The 18,223-nt window shown below is 40.7% G+C and overlaps 1 protein-coding gene and 1 pseudogene across 2 annotated transcripts in view; both read left to right on the forward strand.

Annotated features, from left to right (window-relative positions):
• Positions 1–18,223, forward strand: part of LOC114633170 (leukocyte elastase inhibitor A-like) — a 68,231-nt gene that overhangs the window by 9,629 nt on the left and 40,379 nt on the right. Inside the window, exon 1 of one of the 2 annotated variants that reach the window (XM_028781780.1) lies at positions 828–995. The exons of the other annotated variant lie outside the window; for it this stretch is intronic. Coding sequence (XP_028637613.1) covers positions 828–995 — 168 coding nt within the window. Of the gene's footprint in view, positions 1–827; positions 996–18,223 lie in introns of those variants that run through there. 2 annotated transcript variants of the gene reach the window in all.
• LOC114633171 lies at positions 13,646–14,711 on the forward strand (annotated as a pseudogene).

Genomic DNA, 18,223 nt, shown 5'->3' on the forward strand with positions numbered 1-18,223 from the left:
AGAGTGTCTGAGGAGTGGGAAGAAGTATGGGTTGCGGTGTTCTGAGGCTCCCTGGGCTTTTGATTTGCATTTTAGCACACGAGGAAGAATTCTGGAAGATACTTCCAGAGTTCAAATGTCATAAGACAGTGAGAGCACAGTCATAGGATGCACAGTGAATCAGAAATGGATTAAGCAGTCACTTAGTCTAGACCAAACTCTCCAGTCATCTGAGAGATGAGGGAATCTCAAGAGAAAAGCAGCCTGGGTGCTTGACTCCAAGTCCCTGTGCAGCCAATGTCGGGGATGGTGCCTGCTGTACAGCAGAGGAGAAAACACCAGTCTGTCTGTGTGTCTCATTCAACATCTCAGTGTCTTTGCTGTAGTATCTAGCAATTCTGGAGAGCACTGTCCAATGCATGCCTAGAAAATCACAGAATTTTTTTTCACAGGCCAAGTCCAGGTTGTAGAGTGCTGCAGCCAGGCTACAGGGGATAGATGCTTTCTTCCCTTACTTTATTTTTTCCTTTTTCTCTTTATCTTCAACTCAACCTTCTTCAGAAGAAAGGAGCTAGTCAGCTGTCCTGTGTATTCATTCTTGATGATCTTTCTTTCTACCTACGCCCCATAAGAAAGAACCAGGTTTGGGTTCCTGCTTTGACCATGCTTACCTAATAACATTAACATTGGAAGGACCTTAACTGAGAATGGATTTTTTAAATCCGTAAAATACTTACGAGATTTGAAATGACAACCAGAAGTAGAGTTCCAGATTTCCCTTCTTCAGAACAATAAACCTTCAGCTCTGTGTTGAGTTCAAATTGCCCTTTGCTTCCAGACTCTGCATCATGAATGCTCTGTCTGAAGCAAGTGGCACCTTTGCCATCCATCTTTTAAAGATACTCTGTCAAAACAACCCTTCAGAAAATGTATGTTATTCTCCTGTGAGCATCTTCTCTGCTCTAGCTATGGTCCTCTTAGGGGTAAAGGGAAACACTGCAATCCAGATATCTCAGGTAAGTTCCCTGTCAAAACCACACTGTTTCCACATGCATAAGAGCTGCTGAGAAGGTTGGTAGGTATTAAATGTTAAAATCTAACACTGCTTATACCATATTGCCTTAACCTTCATTTTGTAGCTCATGAATTTAATCTACTCTGTTATTTCACTAGGAGGTGGGGCAGATCTCCTTGCCAAAGCTGCAGAGGAGTCTAGAAAACAAGTCAACATGTGGATCTCCAAACAGAATGAAAGTCAGGATTTCAAATTATTTCACACCCCACATACTCGTCATTTCCATCCACCCCTCCCCCTTCATCCTACTCTCCTCTGTCTCTTAATTTTACTTCTCACCACCATGGAATAATCTCCCTGGTATTTCAGAATCTAAGTGATACAGACCACCTAGGCTGCATGGTGTAATTTAAAGTTCTGTGAATTTATGGAGGTTGTACTAAGACACATAAGTTTTATAAACAAAGTTGTTTTTATAGTTCTCTATGAAAGAGGAGCTGATGCAAATGTGATGAGAACTCATAGTCCTAATTTCCAAGCTAACAGTTTACATTAGAAAGCATGGATTGTCTGCAACATTTACTGGATGTGACTGCCATAGCTAAGAGACTCATGGATAGAGCTTTCTCCTAATGCTCCCTGGTGGCTGCTTCTTCCTACAGTCTGTGTTGCCCTGACTCTCACCACCCTTATCTCTGAAGCAGAATACTATTTCTGCTTCCACAATTTCTGCTTCTGTTCTTTTAGTGACACTCAATGACACTAGACTTAATTTCTACTGAAGACACTCTGCCAAGGATACTCAGTTAAATTGACATAAAAGAGTCCCCATTTGGGGATGAATATTAGTTGTTTTCTTAATTCATAGATGATTTTTTTCAAGTTTTGTCTTTCAGAGCATTAAGATCATTGATATTTGAAGCACTCAGATGCCTCTGAATCACTAGGTACATTCCAATAGCGTCCAAAAATAGACTATAAAGAATGAGAGTCTTACAGACTCAGCAATCATTTACCCATTTCTTGTTAGAGATTTTAACTCTTGGGCATAGTTGATATTGCAATTTAGCAAGGATTGTCTCCATCAAGGAAAGAATGTCCCTAATAGAAAGAAGGGAATCTGTCCTTTTACCTTCATTATCTCTTCCAGGGATGGACAGTATTCTAAAGTGTAGAACAGTAATATGTCCTCCACAAATGACTTTCTGCCTTTGAGTCTCTGAGATTTTGTGCTATGTGAGATCTGGGCCTGACCATGGAGTGCTAGATGAGATGGTGTATTTAACATTAGTATACTAGGAAGGGTTATAATATACTAGTAAGGAACACAATGAATACATATTATGGAAGGGATTTGTTAAATTGACTACACACCATAGGCTGAGAAGTTCGCAATTGACTATCTGCCTGTAGAGAAGGTGAGAATGTGGTAGCTGATCAGTCTGATGCTGGAGACCTCAGTACTCTCAATCTGGCATGCAGTGTCTAAATGATTCTGCATAGCCGTAAGTCTTTATCCTCATGATGGCCAAATTAATTATCAGCTATTGACAGGCACAGTGGTTTCCATAGTCCACTCACCAGCAAGAACTGAAGGCAGACAAAAGCAGTACTGCTTTTCTCTCAGACCTTTATATCTGGCAGGACAGTTTTATGTTGACCACACTTGGGAGCTTCCTCCCCATTACTTCCTCCTTCTAGGAAATATCTTCACAGACCCACGAAGAGACATGTTTCTTATCTGATTCCAGACCAAATTAAATTAAGTTGTTAACCAATATTACCCACCCCAGGGGGTAACCATCGTTCCCTCTCACCCCTTGCAATTTACATGCTTGTTTTGTTTACCATCCTAGAGCCTCTTTCTCTGCTTTTTCCCAAACCTACTTCCCTTGTTGGACTTACAAGTCTTTCCCCATCCTCTCCTTGGTGATGTTCTTCCAGTGTGCATGGCCTGGAGGGAAACATAAGGGTCAATGTTCTGTTTTGATTCACTTTAATATGTTTATACAAATTCAGCAGATTTGAAAGTGTGAGACTTAGATCTACCCAGATGTCATATCAGTTTATGTCTCACCAATATATAAAGGGATCCTGAATGAAATGTGCTTTCTCAAAAGACAAAAATCTGGAGTTTTGTCAGGTGACACGATTGATTCACAGACCAGCTTTTACTCATCAATGAATTAAATGTCAAAGGAAAGTGGCATTGCCGTTTACAAAGCATTCACCAGGGAAATGCCCTTTCAAATAAACAAGGTAAGGAACAACATTCAAAAGTTCATGTCAGTGTGAGAAAAAAAATTTCATGGAAAGCTGTCATTGTGAATGCATAACTGAAAGCTCAATGGTAAAGACTGCATATCCTATAGTGGTGCTGGAATTCTTCCTCAGCTCAAAAGGGAAGAAAGCAGGAAAACACAGAAAACTACTTGAGACTTTTATCTCTGAATAAAAGTTTACACTCTATAGAAAAATTATTTGGATAAGGAGTATGTGCTGCCTGTGTTATTTTCTATTCCATTGGTGGCTCATACTTCTTCTGAACATTTCTCATAAAAGGCTTGTTTCTATAACATCAAGTTCAAGAGTGTCAAAGGTTAGCTTCCTAGGTAGGATAATATTTTAATGAGTCATAATGTAGTATAGAAGCATATATAAACTCTGGTAATGAATCATGTGTGTATTCCTTAGCCAATGGTTGGGGGTTGTTTAAGGACCCCATAGATTGTGTGGGATGTGGTGATATACAGTTCTTGTCCCAGTATTAATTGTCTGTGTCTTTGACTAGCAGTGGCTGTGATAATATACAAGCATGGTGTCCATTCTGATGATACTGGTTCTATTTTCTTTGACAGATAGGCCACAGACCTGTTCCATGGGCCTAACAACTAGGTTAAGACATCTTTGGTCATGCCCTTGCTCTCATTCACATAGAAGTGGAAAGACTTAGTCACAACAAGAAACCCTAAGGTAGGGGCCATCCATAAACACGGTTTAAGTCAATTTAAAAAGTCCTCTTAAACCTCAGTCCATTTGAAAGGCAATTTTTCCTTGGTAATTTCGTAGAGGGGCTTAGCCAGTTCTGTAACATTGGGAATCAGTAGAATACAGTTGACAGAAGGAATGCCTATACCTCCAGTCTGAAGATCAGAATTGGGATTTTTAGGATAGTCTCTTTTAAGGCTTCTGACAGCCAGTGTCTGCCCCCTGCCCCCTGCAGAATATAGCCCAACCTTCTGTTGACATACCTGGGCCTTTTTTGGCTAATGCTTTATACGCCAGAAAACCTAACACTACTGGTAATATTGTTGTGCTTCCCTGGCATTCTTCCAGAGTCTTCACTGCCACCAAGAGGTCATCTATGTAGAAGGATCTTCTGGGATGTTTCCACTAGAAATCACCCAAGTCCTTATGTAGGGCCTCATTGACAGTGGATGAATTCTTAAATCTCTGAGGTAGCCAGGTCCATTTGAATTTCTCCATTGAATACTTCATCCAGATCATACCATTCAAAGTCAAACAATGGCTGCCTTTTAGGTTCTAGGAGTAAACTGAAGAAAGCATCTTTAAGATCTAATATGGCACACCAGACTTTTTATGGCTTCAGAGAACTTAAAAAGGTATATTGCTAGACACTATGGGATGGATGTCCATGATTCATTTACTGACTTCTCAAAGGTCCTGCACAGGCCTATAATCATTAAAAATCATTAAAGTTGGGAATCTTAACTGGCAGGGGCAGGGTGTTCCATGAGGCTTGGCAGGGTATGAGAATCCCCAAGTCTCTGAGTCTTCTGATATGGGAAATATTCCCCCTTCTTAGTTTCCTGTGGCATCGGATATTACTTAACCCAAGTCAGGATGACCCCAGTTTTAATTCTATCCAAATGGGAGGTTGATGACTGTCCAATTGCATTCCTCCAGTCTCTGCCCAAGCTAAGAACAATGAGAACAATGTGGAGCTTCTTTGGTCTAGTCTATATTAATCTTCTAAGGATAAAGTGAGGGCCTGTATTGGTTATCCATCTTGACCTGTGATGGAGACTCCCTTGGGGGTCAAAAGTAATTTGGGCCCAACTTTTGGTTAGCAATTCTCTGCCTAATAGGGGATAGGGGCATTGAGGCATGATTAGGAAGGAATGGGCTACCTGGCCTCTTCCAAGGTCCACTGATCTTCAGGTTCATGCATATTGACTCATGCCTGTTGCGACCTGTACCCATGATTTTGTCTAACAATTTTCCATGAGCTTCAGTGAGAACCAAATACTGGGCTCTCATATCTACTAGAAATTTGATAGAGTTCCTTCCATTTTAATGGTTACCTTAGGTTTATGGAAGGGGACCAAGCCCCATATCCCCTTGTCACTTTCCTCTAGCACTTTTGCTTGACCTCCTTCTGGTTTGTGGGAGGCAGTTCTCAAGACAATCATTGATGCAATGCCCCATCTCCTTACAATATGCACATTGGTCTTTTTGGAGTCAGGGCATATACCTTGTTGGTGGTCTCTTACCTATGTTGTCTGCCTGATGTTGAAAATGCTGTTGATTCTCCACCTTGGTGTTAGCTGTAGCAGTGAGCAAAATTTTAGCCAAGTCCTGCATTTGTTTGACACCCACCAGTAGTTGTTCATCAAAAGCAGTCACTTTGAGATTTGATACAAATCAACTGACCATCAATGATATTTAGCTGCTGGAAAATGCTATCGGTTTCCTAAATCATCTGGTTTGCCCCTTTGAAGATTGTGGCCAGGACTGAGGAGACGCTCATAGGAGAGAAAAATATATTTTTGAGCTTTTTTCACACAGTATTTCAAAAGATTTAAGGCAAAGATGCCATTTGCTTCCCACAAAGAATTTATGATTAGCCTGGAATAAGGGATTAAAATCAACTTCACATAAATACTGTAAGACACATCTTTCCTCTCACTGACCCTGTGACGCTGTGGGTCAGCAAGAAAAGGGAAAAACACAGCATGGAAAGTAAAGGTCATACTCATTAAATGATAAGTCCTGCTGGGAACAGACAGGCTAAGTCAGAGCCAGATCCATATCTTTCTAATGTACAAGCAATCATTAATTACGTAAGAACCATAAAGAGTCAGGTGAGAGGACATGAGGCAAGAATAGACTCACCTGTCTAGAAATCTGCTAATAGAGCAGAAGAAGCTGGAATCATGAGACTGTAGAAACAGAGTCTGTCTGCTCTGACATCACCTACAAATAGTTACCTAAGATCTATTTTCCTAGCCTAATAGCCTTAGCATTCTAAGAAGCACCAATGACTCCTCTCAGTATTTTATGAGAATAGATAGAACAAGAAATGAGGAAAGGAATGTTTACCTACAAAGGAATGGAACCCAACTCTAGGGCATGTGAAGAGACTCAGTGTGCATAGTGATATAAATACAGATCCAAACCCTTAAGTACACATACTCATGGCCTTTTACAGAGTATTTCAGTTAACTGGTATTATTTGTTTTTTTTTCTCGATGCTCAAAACTATTCTTATTGTCTTGTAAGAATACTCTAAAACTGGTTGATTTGCTGTGAGCTATTGGTCTGAAACATGCTGGATATGGCAACAAAATGGCCTTGCATGATCTGGTCAATGAATCTAGTCTAAGGACATAACTTTGTGCGTCTCCTTATTTCTGTTAATAAACGATGCATGAGTATTGCTGAGTGTTAGAACTAAAAAGCCAGCTGCTAGTCTTGGGCACACACATAGCAAGCTGAGAGGCACACTTCCCTTCAAAATGCAGTAAAGTCTGCCTTGGAAGTTCCAGTACACTTGGCTCTTCTGAGACACACTTGCAATTGCAGTCATTCACCTGCAGATCACTGCTCTTAGTTTGCATTATTTAAGTTTGTTCATGGACCACATTGTCCACAGGACTCCATTTCAGATACTTGTCCTGTAAGCTCTGCACAGCTTATGTTCCTTTGCCAATATTATCTGCTCTGGGACCAAGGAGCTTCCTGCCTCCTGCCTCCTTCCTCCTTCCTCCTTCCTCCTTCCTCCTGCCTCCTGCCTCCTGCCTCCTGCCTCCTGCCTCCTGCCTCCTGCCTCCTGCCTCCTGCCTCCTGCCTCCTGCCTCCTGACTCCTGACTCCTGCCTCCTGCCTCCTGACTCCTGACTCCTGACTCCTGACTCCTGACTCCTGACTCCTGACTCCTGACTCCTGACTCCTGACTCCTGACTCAACTCCTGCCTACTGCCTCATTCTGATGGCTCATGCTGTCCAATCAGTTCTTTTGGGTTTTTTTTTTTGTTTTGTTTTTTTTCTTTTTCGAGACAGGGTTTCTGTGTATAGCCCTGGCTGTCCTGGAACTCACTCTGTAGACCAGGATGGCCTCGAACTTAGAAATCCACCTGCCTCTGCCTCCCAAGTGCTGGGATTAAAGGCATGCACCACCACCACCTGGCTAAATCAGTTCTTTTGATTTCTTGTTTTTCTGGTATGATCATCATCCTTCCATTCCACTGAGAAGTTACTATTTATAATAGACTGGGTGTGAATTTTACATCTGAATCTTTAAGCCATCAGTTTTGCCATTGAGAAGTCTGATGACATTTGGCCCTAGATCTACTCTCCTTCCATTTTTCTGAACTCACCCCTGATCCTGAGGAACTTGTTTTTACAACACTGTATTGGTGACCCCTTCTGAGCTCCCCTTCCCCTACTGCCAGAGATAATTCCTCCAGCAATCTTCTCATTTGAAACATCTGCATATTTGTCCTGCCCATGTCTTGTTTATCCCTGTCTTGCCTGATCTTGCTATGACTTAAAAGCTTCCTTGACTGTCAATTTAGCATGGCTCTATTAGAACAAGGAAATAAAATACATAAGACAAACTATTTCTGTAATCATAATAACTAAATCCTTGAATATCTAAAATCCATATACTTTCATTCACATTTATTCCACAATTTTTGATGGACTAGGTCAAAACATTGAGTAAAATCCTTCATCATCCAGAGCCAATAATTTGAAAATAAGGTATTGCATAACAATAAAAATAATTTTCACTTTCAGTTTTCAATATATCAGTTTTAAACAATCAAATTAATAATTAAATTCGAAGGCTTAAAATATCCCTTGCTCACCTCAACACACACAATTCATTATATATTTTGAATGTGTTCACTGCTGTACAACTACCTTTACAGGAGCTGTCAATACAGGTCAGTGATAGAACACTTGTCTGGGATGATGCAGGCTCTAAGGTCAAACATAGGACTACATGATAAAAAAATCACATCACTTGTCAAAATGAAAACATTTTTAATCAAGAACATCGAAGATGTTACTAATGTGCTAGTAGTATTTTCTATGCTTTTAAAAAGCAGCCTCATGAGTCTATTTCAGGAACATATTCACTTGCAGCAGCGTTACTACCTATGGGCACTGACTACATCAATGGATAAGGCTTAGTAAGCTAGTAAGTCAGGAGTCACCACTCAGTTGTATTTCTTGTTTTCCTTGAGAATCCCCAGATTTCTCCAAAACTGTGACTATTTAAATGCTATTTAATAGGCACCTGGGCCTCTGTTTAATTTCCACTTTTCCTTTCCTGTGGGTGGGGAGGAAGGTGAACTAATAAACACAGGATTTACCATTATTGTTTTCTGCTGTCTACTTGGCTTGGGTCTTCAATAAACAGTATGGACAATTCTATCCCAGCAATACCCTAGTCCCTAGTACAAATTTCTCTCTTAGTTACTACCCTATTTCTATAAGGAGACCACAAAACTAAGGCTCATTAAAACATGCATTCAGTATGGGGCTTATGTGTGGCAGGACTTTTATGCCCATTCTATTTGCAGTGGAACTCTGCCATTGGATAGAGAAGAGGTAGGTGGAGCTAGGAGTTGTGGGGAGGAAGAAATGAGAGAGGGGAGAAGGAGGAGAAGAAGGAGAGGAGAAATAGAGGCAGATGTTACACTTGTGTCTCTAGCTATCAAAGGTAGTTATTATTATCAAGGTTAGATATTTGGGGAAACAATTCTAATTGTGTGGGTGTCTTGTGTATTGAGTATTTGCTGATATATAAATCTATTTGGTTAATCTTAAGCATTAAGAGTCTTATTTCTACCAGGTACTAGAATTGTTCTATCTACCACATGGGGGTGGTGGAGTTGGCCCAGGGGCCATGCTTAGAGCCATGGATTCCATGGAGCTGACTGGCAGAGGCAGTAAACATACCAATGTCTTATGGGTCCTGGGCTGGCACCACTAGCCAGCCAGTGCCGCCATTAGTGCAGGAACTTAGAGTGGAATATGGCGGCCAGGCCAAGAGCCAGCCAGGCACGCTGATTTTTCTAATACTTCCTGCAACATTTATGTACAATTTCAGAGAGTTGGTCCATAATCCTCAGAGTAAGGAACATTGCAACAGGCAGACTGGCATGGTACTTGAGAAGAGGCTGAGAGCTCATATCTGAAAGTTGCAGGCAAGGAGAGCAAAAGGCTGGGCTTGGAATGGAGTCTTAAAGCCTCAAAGCACAACCTCCAGTGACACACCTCTTCCAATTAGGCCATACATCCTAATTCTTCTCAAACAGTCCCAATGACTGGGGACCAAGCCTTAAAACATATAAGCTTATGGAGCCCATTCTTATTTGGACAACCACATGTGGAAACATGCATAATATACATTTATTCTGTTATAAAGAAAAATTAAAATGTCACAAAATGGACAGCTCTCAGAAATTTTGTATTAAAAAGGAACAGCTGATCTCAGAAAAACAGAAACCTTATACTCCATCTTATGTGTTCATCCTAGCAGCAAATGTGGACGTCGATGTGTGTGAACGGCTGTTCATGTGGGCAAAGCCTGAAAGAAGATAAAGAAGGGGACAAAAGGTGGTACTAAGGAGAAAATATCTAAAAGACACTAGTAAGGTGAAAGCATAAAAGAGACTGAAAGGAGATTGCAAGGAAAGAAGAGGTGAAAACACTGAGGAGGTGCATGTACTAAAACATACTTTTTTCGGAAGTGATGCTACCTATGACTTTCTATGTACTATGGTGCCATCTAACACACTGTATGTACAAGGGTGCTATCTAATACATTTTGTCACCATGATGCTATCTAATACAGCATATGCTAATTTGAAGTAAAGCAGGGGGTGGGAAAAGACAAATAATAGCATGGGTTAGAAAGGATGTCTCCATGAGAATGTGAAATGGTACACTGGCCTTGGAAACTAAGAGGTCTTTAGAGGCTTCCATGGAGCCCAGCAATTCCATTTTAGACATGTATTCAAGAGAACTGAAAATATTTATCTGCACCAAAACAGGTACACAAAGTTCATAGTAGCATTATTCATTAATGAACAAAGGATGGAGACCCTGTGAATCCCTACAACCTAATGAATGAACAAGGGAACAAGCTGTTTCTAAAAGATCAGAATGTGAAGAAGGTAGGTGAGCAAAGAGGATGAGCGAAATTCCTATCTTTTCCTGGGAATAGGAGAGACCATCCCAGAACCCTCTCATAGTCTGTGACATGTCATTTCCTATCAGACAGCTGTTTAGTGTCATTAGACTTGAAGTAGAAGAGAGAGATTAGGTAAGGCTTACTCCTTAACATTTGTTTACAGTTTTAGGGGGAAAACATTCCTAGTATAATCAACACTTCTACATGCAGAGCTGAGCAGAAGTCTCTAATGCAGAGGTTAAGGCAGCAAAGGTTTCAGACACAATGTGAAGCCTAAGCCTCTGCATCCCATTCTGTCACCCATTAGGTATCCGAATGTATAAGAAAGAGTCACTGTTTCAAAAAACAGGAAACCATGTCCCAGGAACCCACATGGCTGAACTGTTCTCTACAGAAAAGCTAACAGGAGAGCAGTAACATTATACCAAACTTTGTGACCTCCAAGGTGAGTGAGTTTTAAGTTAGAATATTTTAAGATACAGGTTTTATTTAGTTTTTTTCCTCAATAAGTGTCCTGGTTACACCAGGTAGAATGAATAGGAAAATAGTAGGGGTTTTAATCCTCAAAAGTGAGCCTACAAATGACTCTTCCTGGATTGCCAGCAATCAGGGAGTGGAGAGCCCTCAAAACTTAGGATTGGTGCCTTGATTAGTCATTATCAAAGAGGCTTCCTCTGGAAGCAGAAAGTGGAGTTGCAGAGATCCACCTGCAGATACTATACTGAGAGAGAGTTTAAATTGGAGGTCTCAATATTGTCCCTGTTCTAGCCAGAGCAATAGAACAACTAAAGGAGATCAAGGGGATACAAACTGGAAAAAAAAAAAAAGAAGCCAAAGTGTCACTATTTGCAGATGATATGATAGTAGAAATAAGTGATCCCAAAATTCTACTGGAGAACTCATCATATAAACACATTCAGCAATGTGGTCAGATACTAGCTAACTAAGAAAAAAATCAATAGCCTTCTGTGGGACTGTGGAAATCCTGGGGTGTTTGGCCACGCCCCCAGAGCCCAGAGACCTGACAAAATGGCAGCCTACAGATTGGGAAACAATCTTCATCAATCTTACATCCAACTGACAGCTAATATCCAAAATATATAAAGAACTCAAGAAGTCAGACACCAACAAACCAAATAACCCAATTTAAAAATGGGGTACTAGCCAAACAGAGAATTCTCAATAGAGGACTCTCTAATGACCAGGAAGCACTTTAAAGAAATGTTCAAAGTTCATAGTTATCAGGAAAATACAAATCAAAATTACTCTGAGATTCCACCTTATACTCTTCAGAATGGCTAAGATCAAAAACTAAAGCAACACATGCTGGAGAAGCTGTGGAGCAATCCTCCATTCCACTCCTCCATTGCAGAATTCAGAATAGTTCTTCCTCAAGACCCAGATATACCATTCCTGGGCATATAACCAAAAGATGGCCTATCATATCACAAGGACACTTGCTCAACTATGTTTATAGAAGCTTTATTCAGAAACTGGAGACAACCAAGAATCCTGTAAACTGAAGAATGGATAAAGAAAATGTGGTTCTTTTACATAATGGAATACTACTCAGCTATTAAAAACAAGGACATCAAGAAATTTGCAGGTAAATGGATAGAACTAGAAAATATCATCCTGAGTGAGGTAATTCAGACCCTAAAGGATATGCATGGTATGCACTCAGTTTTAAGTGGAAATTAGTCATAAAGTACAGCATAATCTTGCTACCATTCATATACCCAAAGAAGCTAAATAACAAGAAGGGCTCAAGGGAGAATACTTGATACTTGAATATCACTCAGAATTGGAAATAAAATTGTCATCACAGATAGATGGAGGGAGGGAACTAGGTAAGAAAGAAGATAGGGAGTGGAAGGGGTGTAAGATGTAGGGAGAGCCAGGGACAGAGTAAATGGAAATCAAGAGAGGGGGAAATCTCTAGGACTGCCAGAGGCCTGGTATGAGGAAGACTCCAGGGAGTCTATGAGGGTGACTGTAGCTGAGGCTTCTAGCAGTGGGGAAGTATGGAGCCTGAAGCATCCACCTCCTGTAGCCAGGTAGGTCTCCCAGTGGAGGAATAAGGACACCAACAAACCCACAAAAGCTTGGACCCAAAATTTGCCCTGCCTACATCTACAATACATGCAGAGACAAAGATGGAAGAAAGACTGATGGAATGACCAACCAATGACTGACCCAACTTGGGACCTATCCTTTTGGCAAGAAGCAATCCAATTTTATTATTAATGACACTCTGTTATGCATTTAGACAGGAGCCTAGCATAAGTGTCTTTTGAGAAGCTCCACCTTGCAGCTGACTGAAACAGAGGCAGAGACCCACAGCCAAACATTCAATTGGAGCTGGGAGAAGTTTTGTGGAAGAGTTGAGGGAAAGATTGGGGAGATAGGGACTTCACAGGAAGACCAACAGAGTTAACAAACCTAGACCATTGGTGTCTCCATGAGACTGAAACAAAAACCAAAGAACATACAAGGGCTAGACATAGGCATGTCCCACAAGAACTGGAGCAGCAACTTACCCTGACTCTGTTGTCTACCTATGGATCCTGTCTCCCTATCTGAGCTGTCTTGGCTGGCCTCAGTGGGAGAGGTTGTACCTAGTACTGCAGTTACATGAGGTATCAGAGTGTGTGGGTACTGAGGGTGGTCTTTACCCTTCTCAGAGATGACAGGGAGAAAGGGATAGTGGGAGGGAAGTTGTACTAGAGATGTAAAGTGAATAAATTAAATAAATAAATAAATAAATAAATAAATAAATAAATAAATAAGGAAAAAAGAAAAAAAGAAAAAAACCACACTGAAATTTTATAAATGCAAACAATTCTACTAGTGTCAAGAATTTAAAAGACCTAAGATAGGATTAAAAATAAGTGTTCTAATAGTTTGTGCTATGTTGCTCTGAGAATGCAACATATGAAAAGAAGCTACGGGCACTCCGCCCGCCGCCGGCCTTGCGGCTGCTTTGGCCTGAAGGAATCCTGCCTACGCAGGTTCCAGACGCGGGGGCTGGGGCGCGGCTCCAGGGACGGAGCAGGCGCTGCTGCTGTGTGATCTTCTCCTGTGTCTTCGGTTTAATTTATTTTTGGAAATCAAGTTCAATATTAAAAAGAAAAAGCACACATTATTGGAAACCATTTCTACTAACTCGTTACATTTTACTTATGATTTGATTTGAATACTGTCATGGGAGGAACTGTGAGTGCTGGGGAAGATAATGATGACTTAATTAATAACCTTAAAGAAGCTCAGTACATTCGAACTGAAAGAGTAGAGCAAGCCTTCAGAGCCTTTGACCGCGGAGATAACTATCTGGAAAGCTACAGAGACAATGCTTACAAAGAGTTAGCCTGGAAGCACGGGAACGTACACTTGTCAGCACCTTGCATTTATTCTGAAGTTATGGAAGCTTTGAAACTTCAACCAGGATTATCTTTTCTTAACCTAGGAAGTGGTACCGGATATCTAAGTACAATGGTGGGCTTAATTTTGGGTCCTTTTGGAATAAATCATGGGATTGAACTTCATTCAGATATATGCCAAGGAGAAGCTGGAGAGTTTCATCAAAAAGAGTGATAGCTTTGATAAATTTGAATTCTGTGAACCCGCATTTGTGGTGGGTAATTGCCTTCAGATAGCTTCTGACAGTCATCAGTGTGATCCAATTTACTGTGGAGCTGGAGTCCAGAAAGACCATGAAAACTACATGAAGATCTTACTCAAAGTTGGGGGCATATTGGTCATGCCTATAGAGGATCATTTGACACAGATTATGCGGACTGGACAAAACACTTGGGAAAGTAAAAATATCCTTGCTGTTTCCTTTGCACCACTAGTACAACCTAGTAAGAATGATAATGCCACACCGGACTCTGTGGGGCTTCCCCCGTGCGCTGTCAGGAATCTCCAAGACTTGCCTCGTATTTACATTCAGCGTACACTTAGAAACTTCATAAGTGATGAGATGCAGGCCAAGGGGATTCCACAAAGGGATCCACCCAAGAGGAAAAGAAAGAGAGTTAAACAGAGAATTAACACTTATGTATTTGTGGGTAATCAGCTTATCCCTCAGCCTCTAGACAGCGAAGAGGATGAAAAAATGGAAGAAGACAGAAAAGAAGAAGAAGAGAAAGATCACAGCGAAGCCATGAAGCGTGAGGAGCCACCTCAGAACCTACTGAGGGAAAAGATAATGAAGTTGTCACTCCCAGAGTCTTTAAAGGCTTACTTGACATATTTTCGAGACAAATAACTTAAAGCAAGGAAGAATGCCTACTGATAAACTTCCTTACTCTTGTAAATGTAGTGTTAATTAGAAGTTAGAGAATTACTTCACTAGAATGAATTATTGCAGAAAAAAGCATAAGTTATTTCTCTTAATGACAGAAATGATGTATTCAGTGATTTAAAAGAGTCTCTTTCTTAAAATCTATTTTTCTTAAATCTTGAAGAATTACTGTTTTGATCTCAAAGTGGAATGGGTCAATAGTAAGAACTGTGCATACAGTACTCTTTCTGGTTCTTCATGGATTTGTAGTATTGGTGTTTGAATTTCATTCTATAAGAGGTTGATACATTGTCACACATATATAGGCTTATTTAAATTGCAGTTTGCATTTCCGTTATTCGAGCTTGCTTATCTAATAAGGAAAGCAAAAGCTTGTAGACCTACTTACTTACTTTTGTTCTAGATATATTCCAGGCAACGTATGAGTGCAATACTAATTCAAGATATTGAATAATTTAGCTTTAAAAACCACAGACTTCATGAAATTTTACTTACCTGAAACTTAAGCTTTTGAATCTATTGCCAAAAGGCATGGGGGAAAGTCCTGCTTCTCTCATAGAGACTTTAAGAGCACACCTAGTGAATGTTAAAGTAGGAAGTGGCTACTTGACACAACTAGTTTGTATGGGCCTTTTGTGTTCTCAGTATTTAAAGATAATGAGGTTATCTTAACAGTAGAATTTTAAGTGGTAGTATATTTAAGATTGCTTTTCCACGTGGATATTAATCTTTGACAAGGTAGGCCACTCTGGCCTCATCTGCTCTGAGTCTTTCTAGCATAAAAATAGTCATGGAAGTTGCTTGTACATGCCTTTGTATTAAAATTTCCTTCAGAATCAAAAAAAAAAAGAAAAGAAAAGAAGCTACTAAAATTTTTGTTTCTCATTTTAATCTTCAGATATGTTTTCAATGCTCTCCAGTGACTATACATGTATGAACTGATGGGACAGAACCTCAGAATAGGACAGAACCTCAGCATTGCACATGAGTTCGGAAACTTGTATTAGATGAAGGAAACACCAGCCTTCCCAGGTAGGGGGATACTGCTCCCTCCTTCATCCTTGACAGCATGATTCTTCCATTTGTCCCTTTGTTCTAACAGTGATATTTCCCTGGTGATTAAAATACAGTTTCTTATGGTGCTTACATGTCTGAGCATTTGCAAGCAGCAGTTACAGAAACCTACCACTTGTGTTCAGAATCAGGTAGAGGTGGAAGGAGAGAACTGACCCCACAAACATCTCTGACCAGCACACTGGTCAGCACACATGCACTGTGGCCCTCTCCCCCCCCAAAGAAAAATAGGGAAGAAAATTAAAATTTAAAAGTTTCTAACAGTAGTGCTTATCTTTATTATCAGATATCTTTTATTTCCCTTTAATAATTTAAGTTTATAGGTCGTTGAACAAAGCAGTAGGTAGCACTAAGATGTGGAAATGGCTGTGATCTCACTTTCCCCTTAGTCTCGTTCTTTTTAGGGAAAAGTTTCCTAGTAACCGGACATGAGATATACTGTCTGTTACAGTAGACCTGGGTGAAGTGTCTTAGGAAAAGAAAGCAAACTCTTTCTACAGACTCAATTCGACAAGGCCCTCTCTGTGCTCCATACTCTCCACTCTGACCATTCTTCCCTAAGACTACATGACATGTTGACTATTTCAGTCTGTTAGGTGGTTTGGAAATGTTGCCAATGTTGTGTAACTTATGTTCTCACCATCACGGGTGTATGGTTTAGATTTCAGTAGCAGTTACAATAATAATCCTTTATGTTTTAAAATACTTACAAGTGAAAAACTGAATATGAAGGGCCAGTGAGACAGCTCACAAAGTTTGATGACTAACCAAAGTAGAGCCCCAGCCTTGGGGTGCTGAAGCAGGAGGATCATAAGATTGAAGCCAACCTAGGATTCATGGTGACACTTTGTCTCAAACCAACAAAGAAGGTGTTGTTTAGGCAAGCTCTGACCCCAAGTGACTAAAGCCAAGGGGTTATGGATAAATAGTTCTGATCCTTAGTCTTCTGAACAACTGGATGTATTCAAATTTTGGTCTCCATTGTATTCTTTTTATGACACTCACTTCAGACAGAGACCTATTTTACCCTAAGGTTGGGATGTTAGAACCAAGTGGAGAACTCTAACTGACCTAACTGACAAAGAAGGAGAATCCTCTAAAATAGTTTAGGTGTGAAAGGATGAGGGCTATATGTCATCAAGTAAAATGTACAGTGAGGATGATGATGACAAAGACTCAGTTGAGGAAGATAGAATAGATAGTGAATGATATTGCTATAGTATCTGTGCTCTTAAGCGTGACCAGTGCTTTAAAAGGCAGGCCCATGTTGCAGCAGACTTCATCCAGAAACCAAACCCCCTTTCCCGTCCCAGAAAAAAAGAATCAGAGCATTCCAGCCAAGAAGAGAAAATAATGTGGCTCCTTGTTAGAAGTTGAAGAGAAAGATGGCAGCGAAGGTTCTGGAGTGAGCAAGGATGAGGAAGAAAGAGAAACAGAGAAAAAAGGAGACACTGGGTCAGAGGACACAAGGACAATGTGGAAGGTAACAATGGGCCAACTGCTTCAGTGATAGGGGACCAAAGTGAAAAGTGGCCCCAAGAACACAAGTTAGACAGGAGATGGTCAGATTGGCAGCTGGACAACATAGAGGAAATAGAGAAACCTAAAGGGATAGGAGGTTGAAATTTCCTTCTGCTGGTGGAGAACGGAGGGTGACTGAAGAAGCATATGCTACTCATCAGGTAGCTGAACCTTTCCTCAAGCAACATGAGCAAAAAGGCCACAGGCTAAAGGTTTTCAGCTGCAGTCACTCTCTGCTGGGTCAAGGGTTAGAAGACAAGTGGTATGAGCAACCAACCTCTTATGGAGACATGGAGTATAGCAGCAGAAGATGGGAACCCTAGAGAAGCTAAAGTGCATCACAGCAGTAAAGCTTGTGGTAGAAGATATCGGTGAAAAGCTGCTCATCCATAGGCCACAAGGAGAGCATGTGGAGTGGGAAGACACTCTCAGGCTCAGCAATATAAAACCTTGACATTCTCAGACAGAGCTAGATGAGTGGCCCTGTAGACGGGGTGAGCTTTCCATGTGTCTGTGAAGTCTTCCTAATGTTCCTGTTTCCCAGTAAGACATCCTTCTATGTGGAAGTTCTGCTCATGTGTCTTGGTCTCATGTAGCTTCATTCATGTTATTATTAAAGGCTTTTCCTTAAAAATATATAATTTAGGCCTCTATTAAATAATAAGGGGACTAAGACTTTCCCAGCAACCTTGTGAGGCTATAACTTTTGAGAGACACCAAAGCCACATGTGTAGCTAGTGCTAAGACACCAAAGCCATACTCCCCCTTGAGACTCCTGAATATTTACGTGTGCCTCATCTTTTATTTTCCTACTTGGCCTCCACAGGTATATTAGTGTGTGTGTGTGTGTGTGTGTGTGTGTGTGTGTGTGTGTGTGTGTG

Source organism: Grammomys surdaster, unplaced genomic scaffold (assembly GCF_004785775.1).
Source record: "Grammomys surdaster isolate TR1022 unplaced genomic scaffold, NIH_TR_1.0 545, whole genome shotgun sequence".
Lineage (NCBI taxonomy): Eukaryota > Metazoa > Chordata > Mammalia > Rodentia > Muridae > Grammomys > Grammomys surdaster.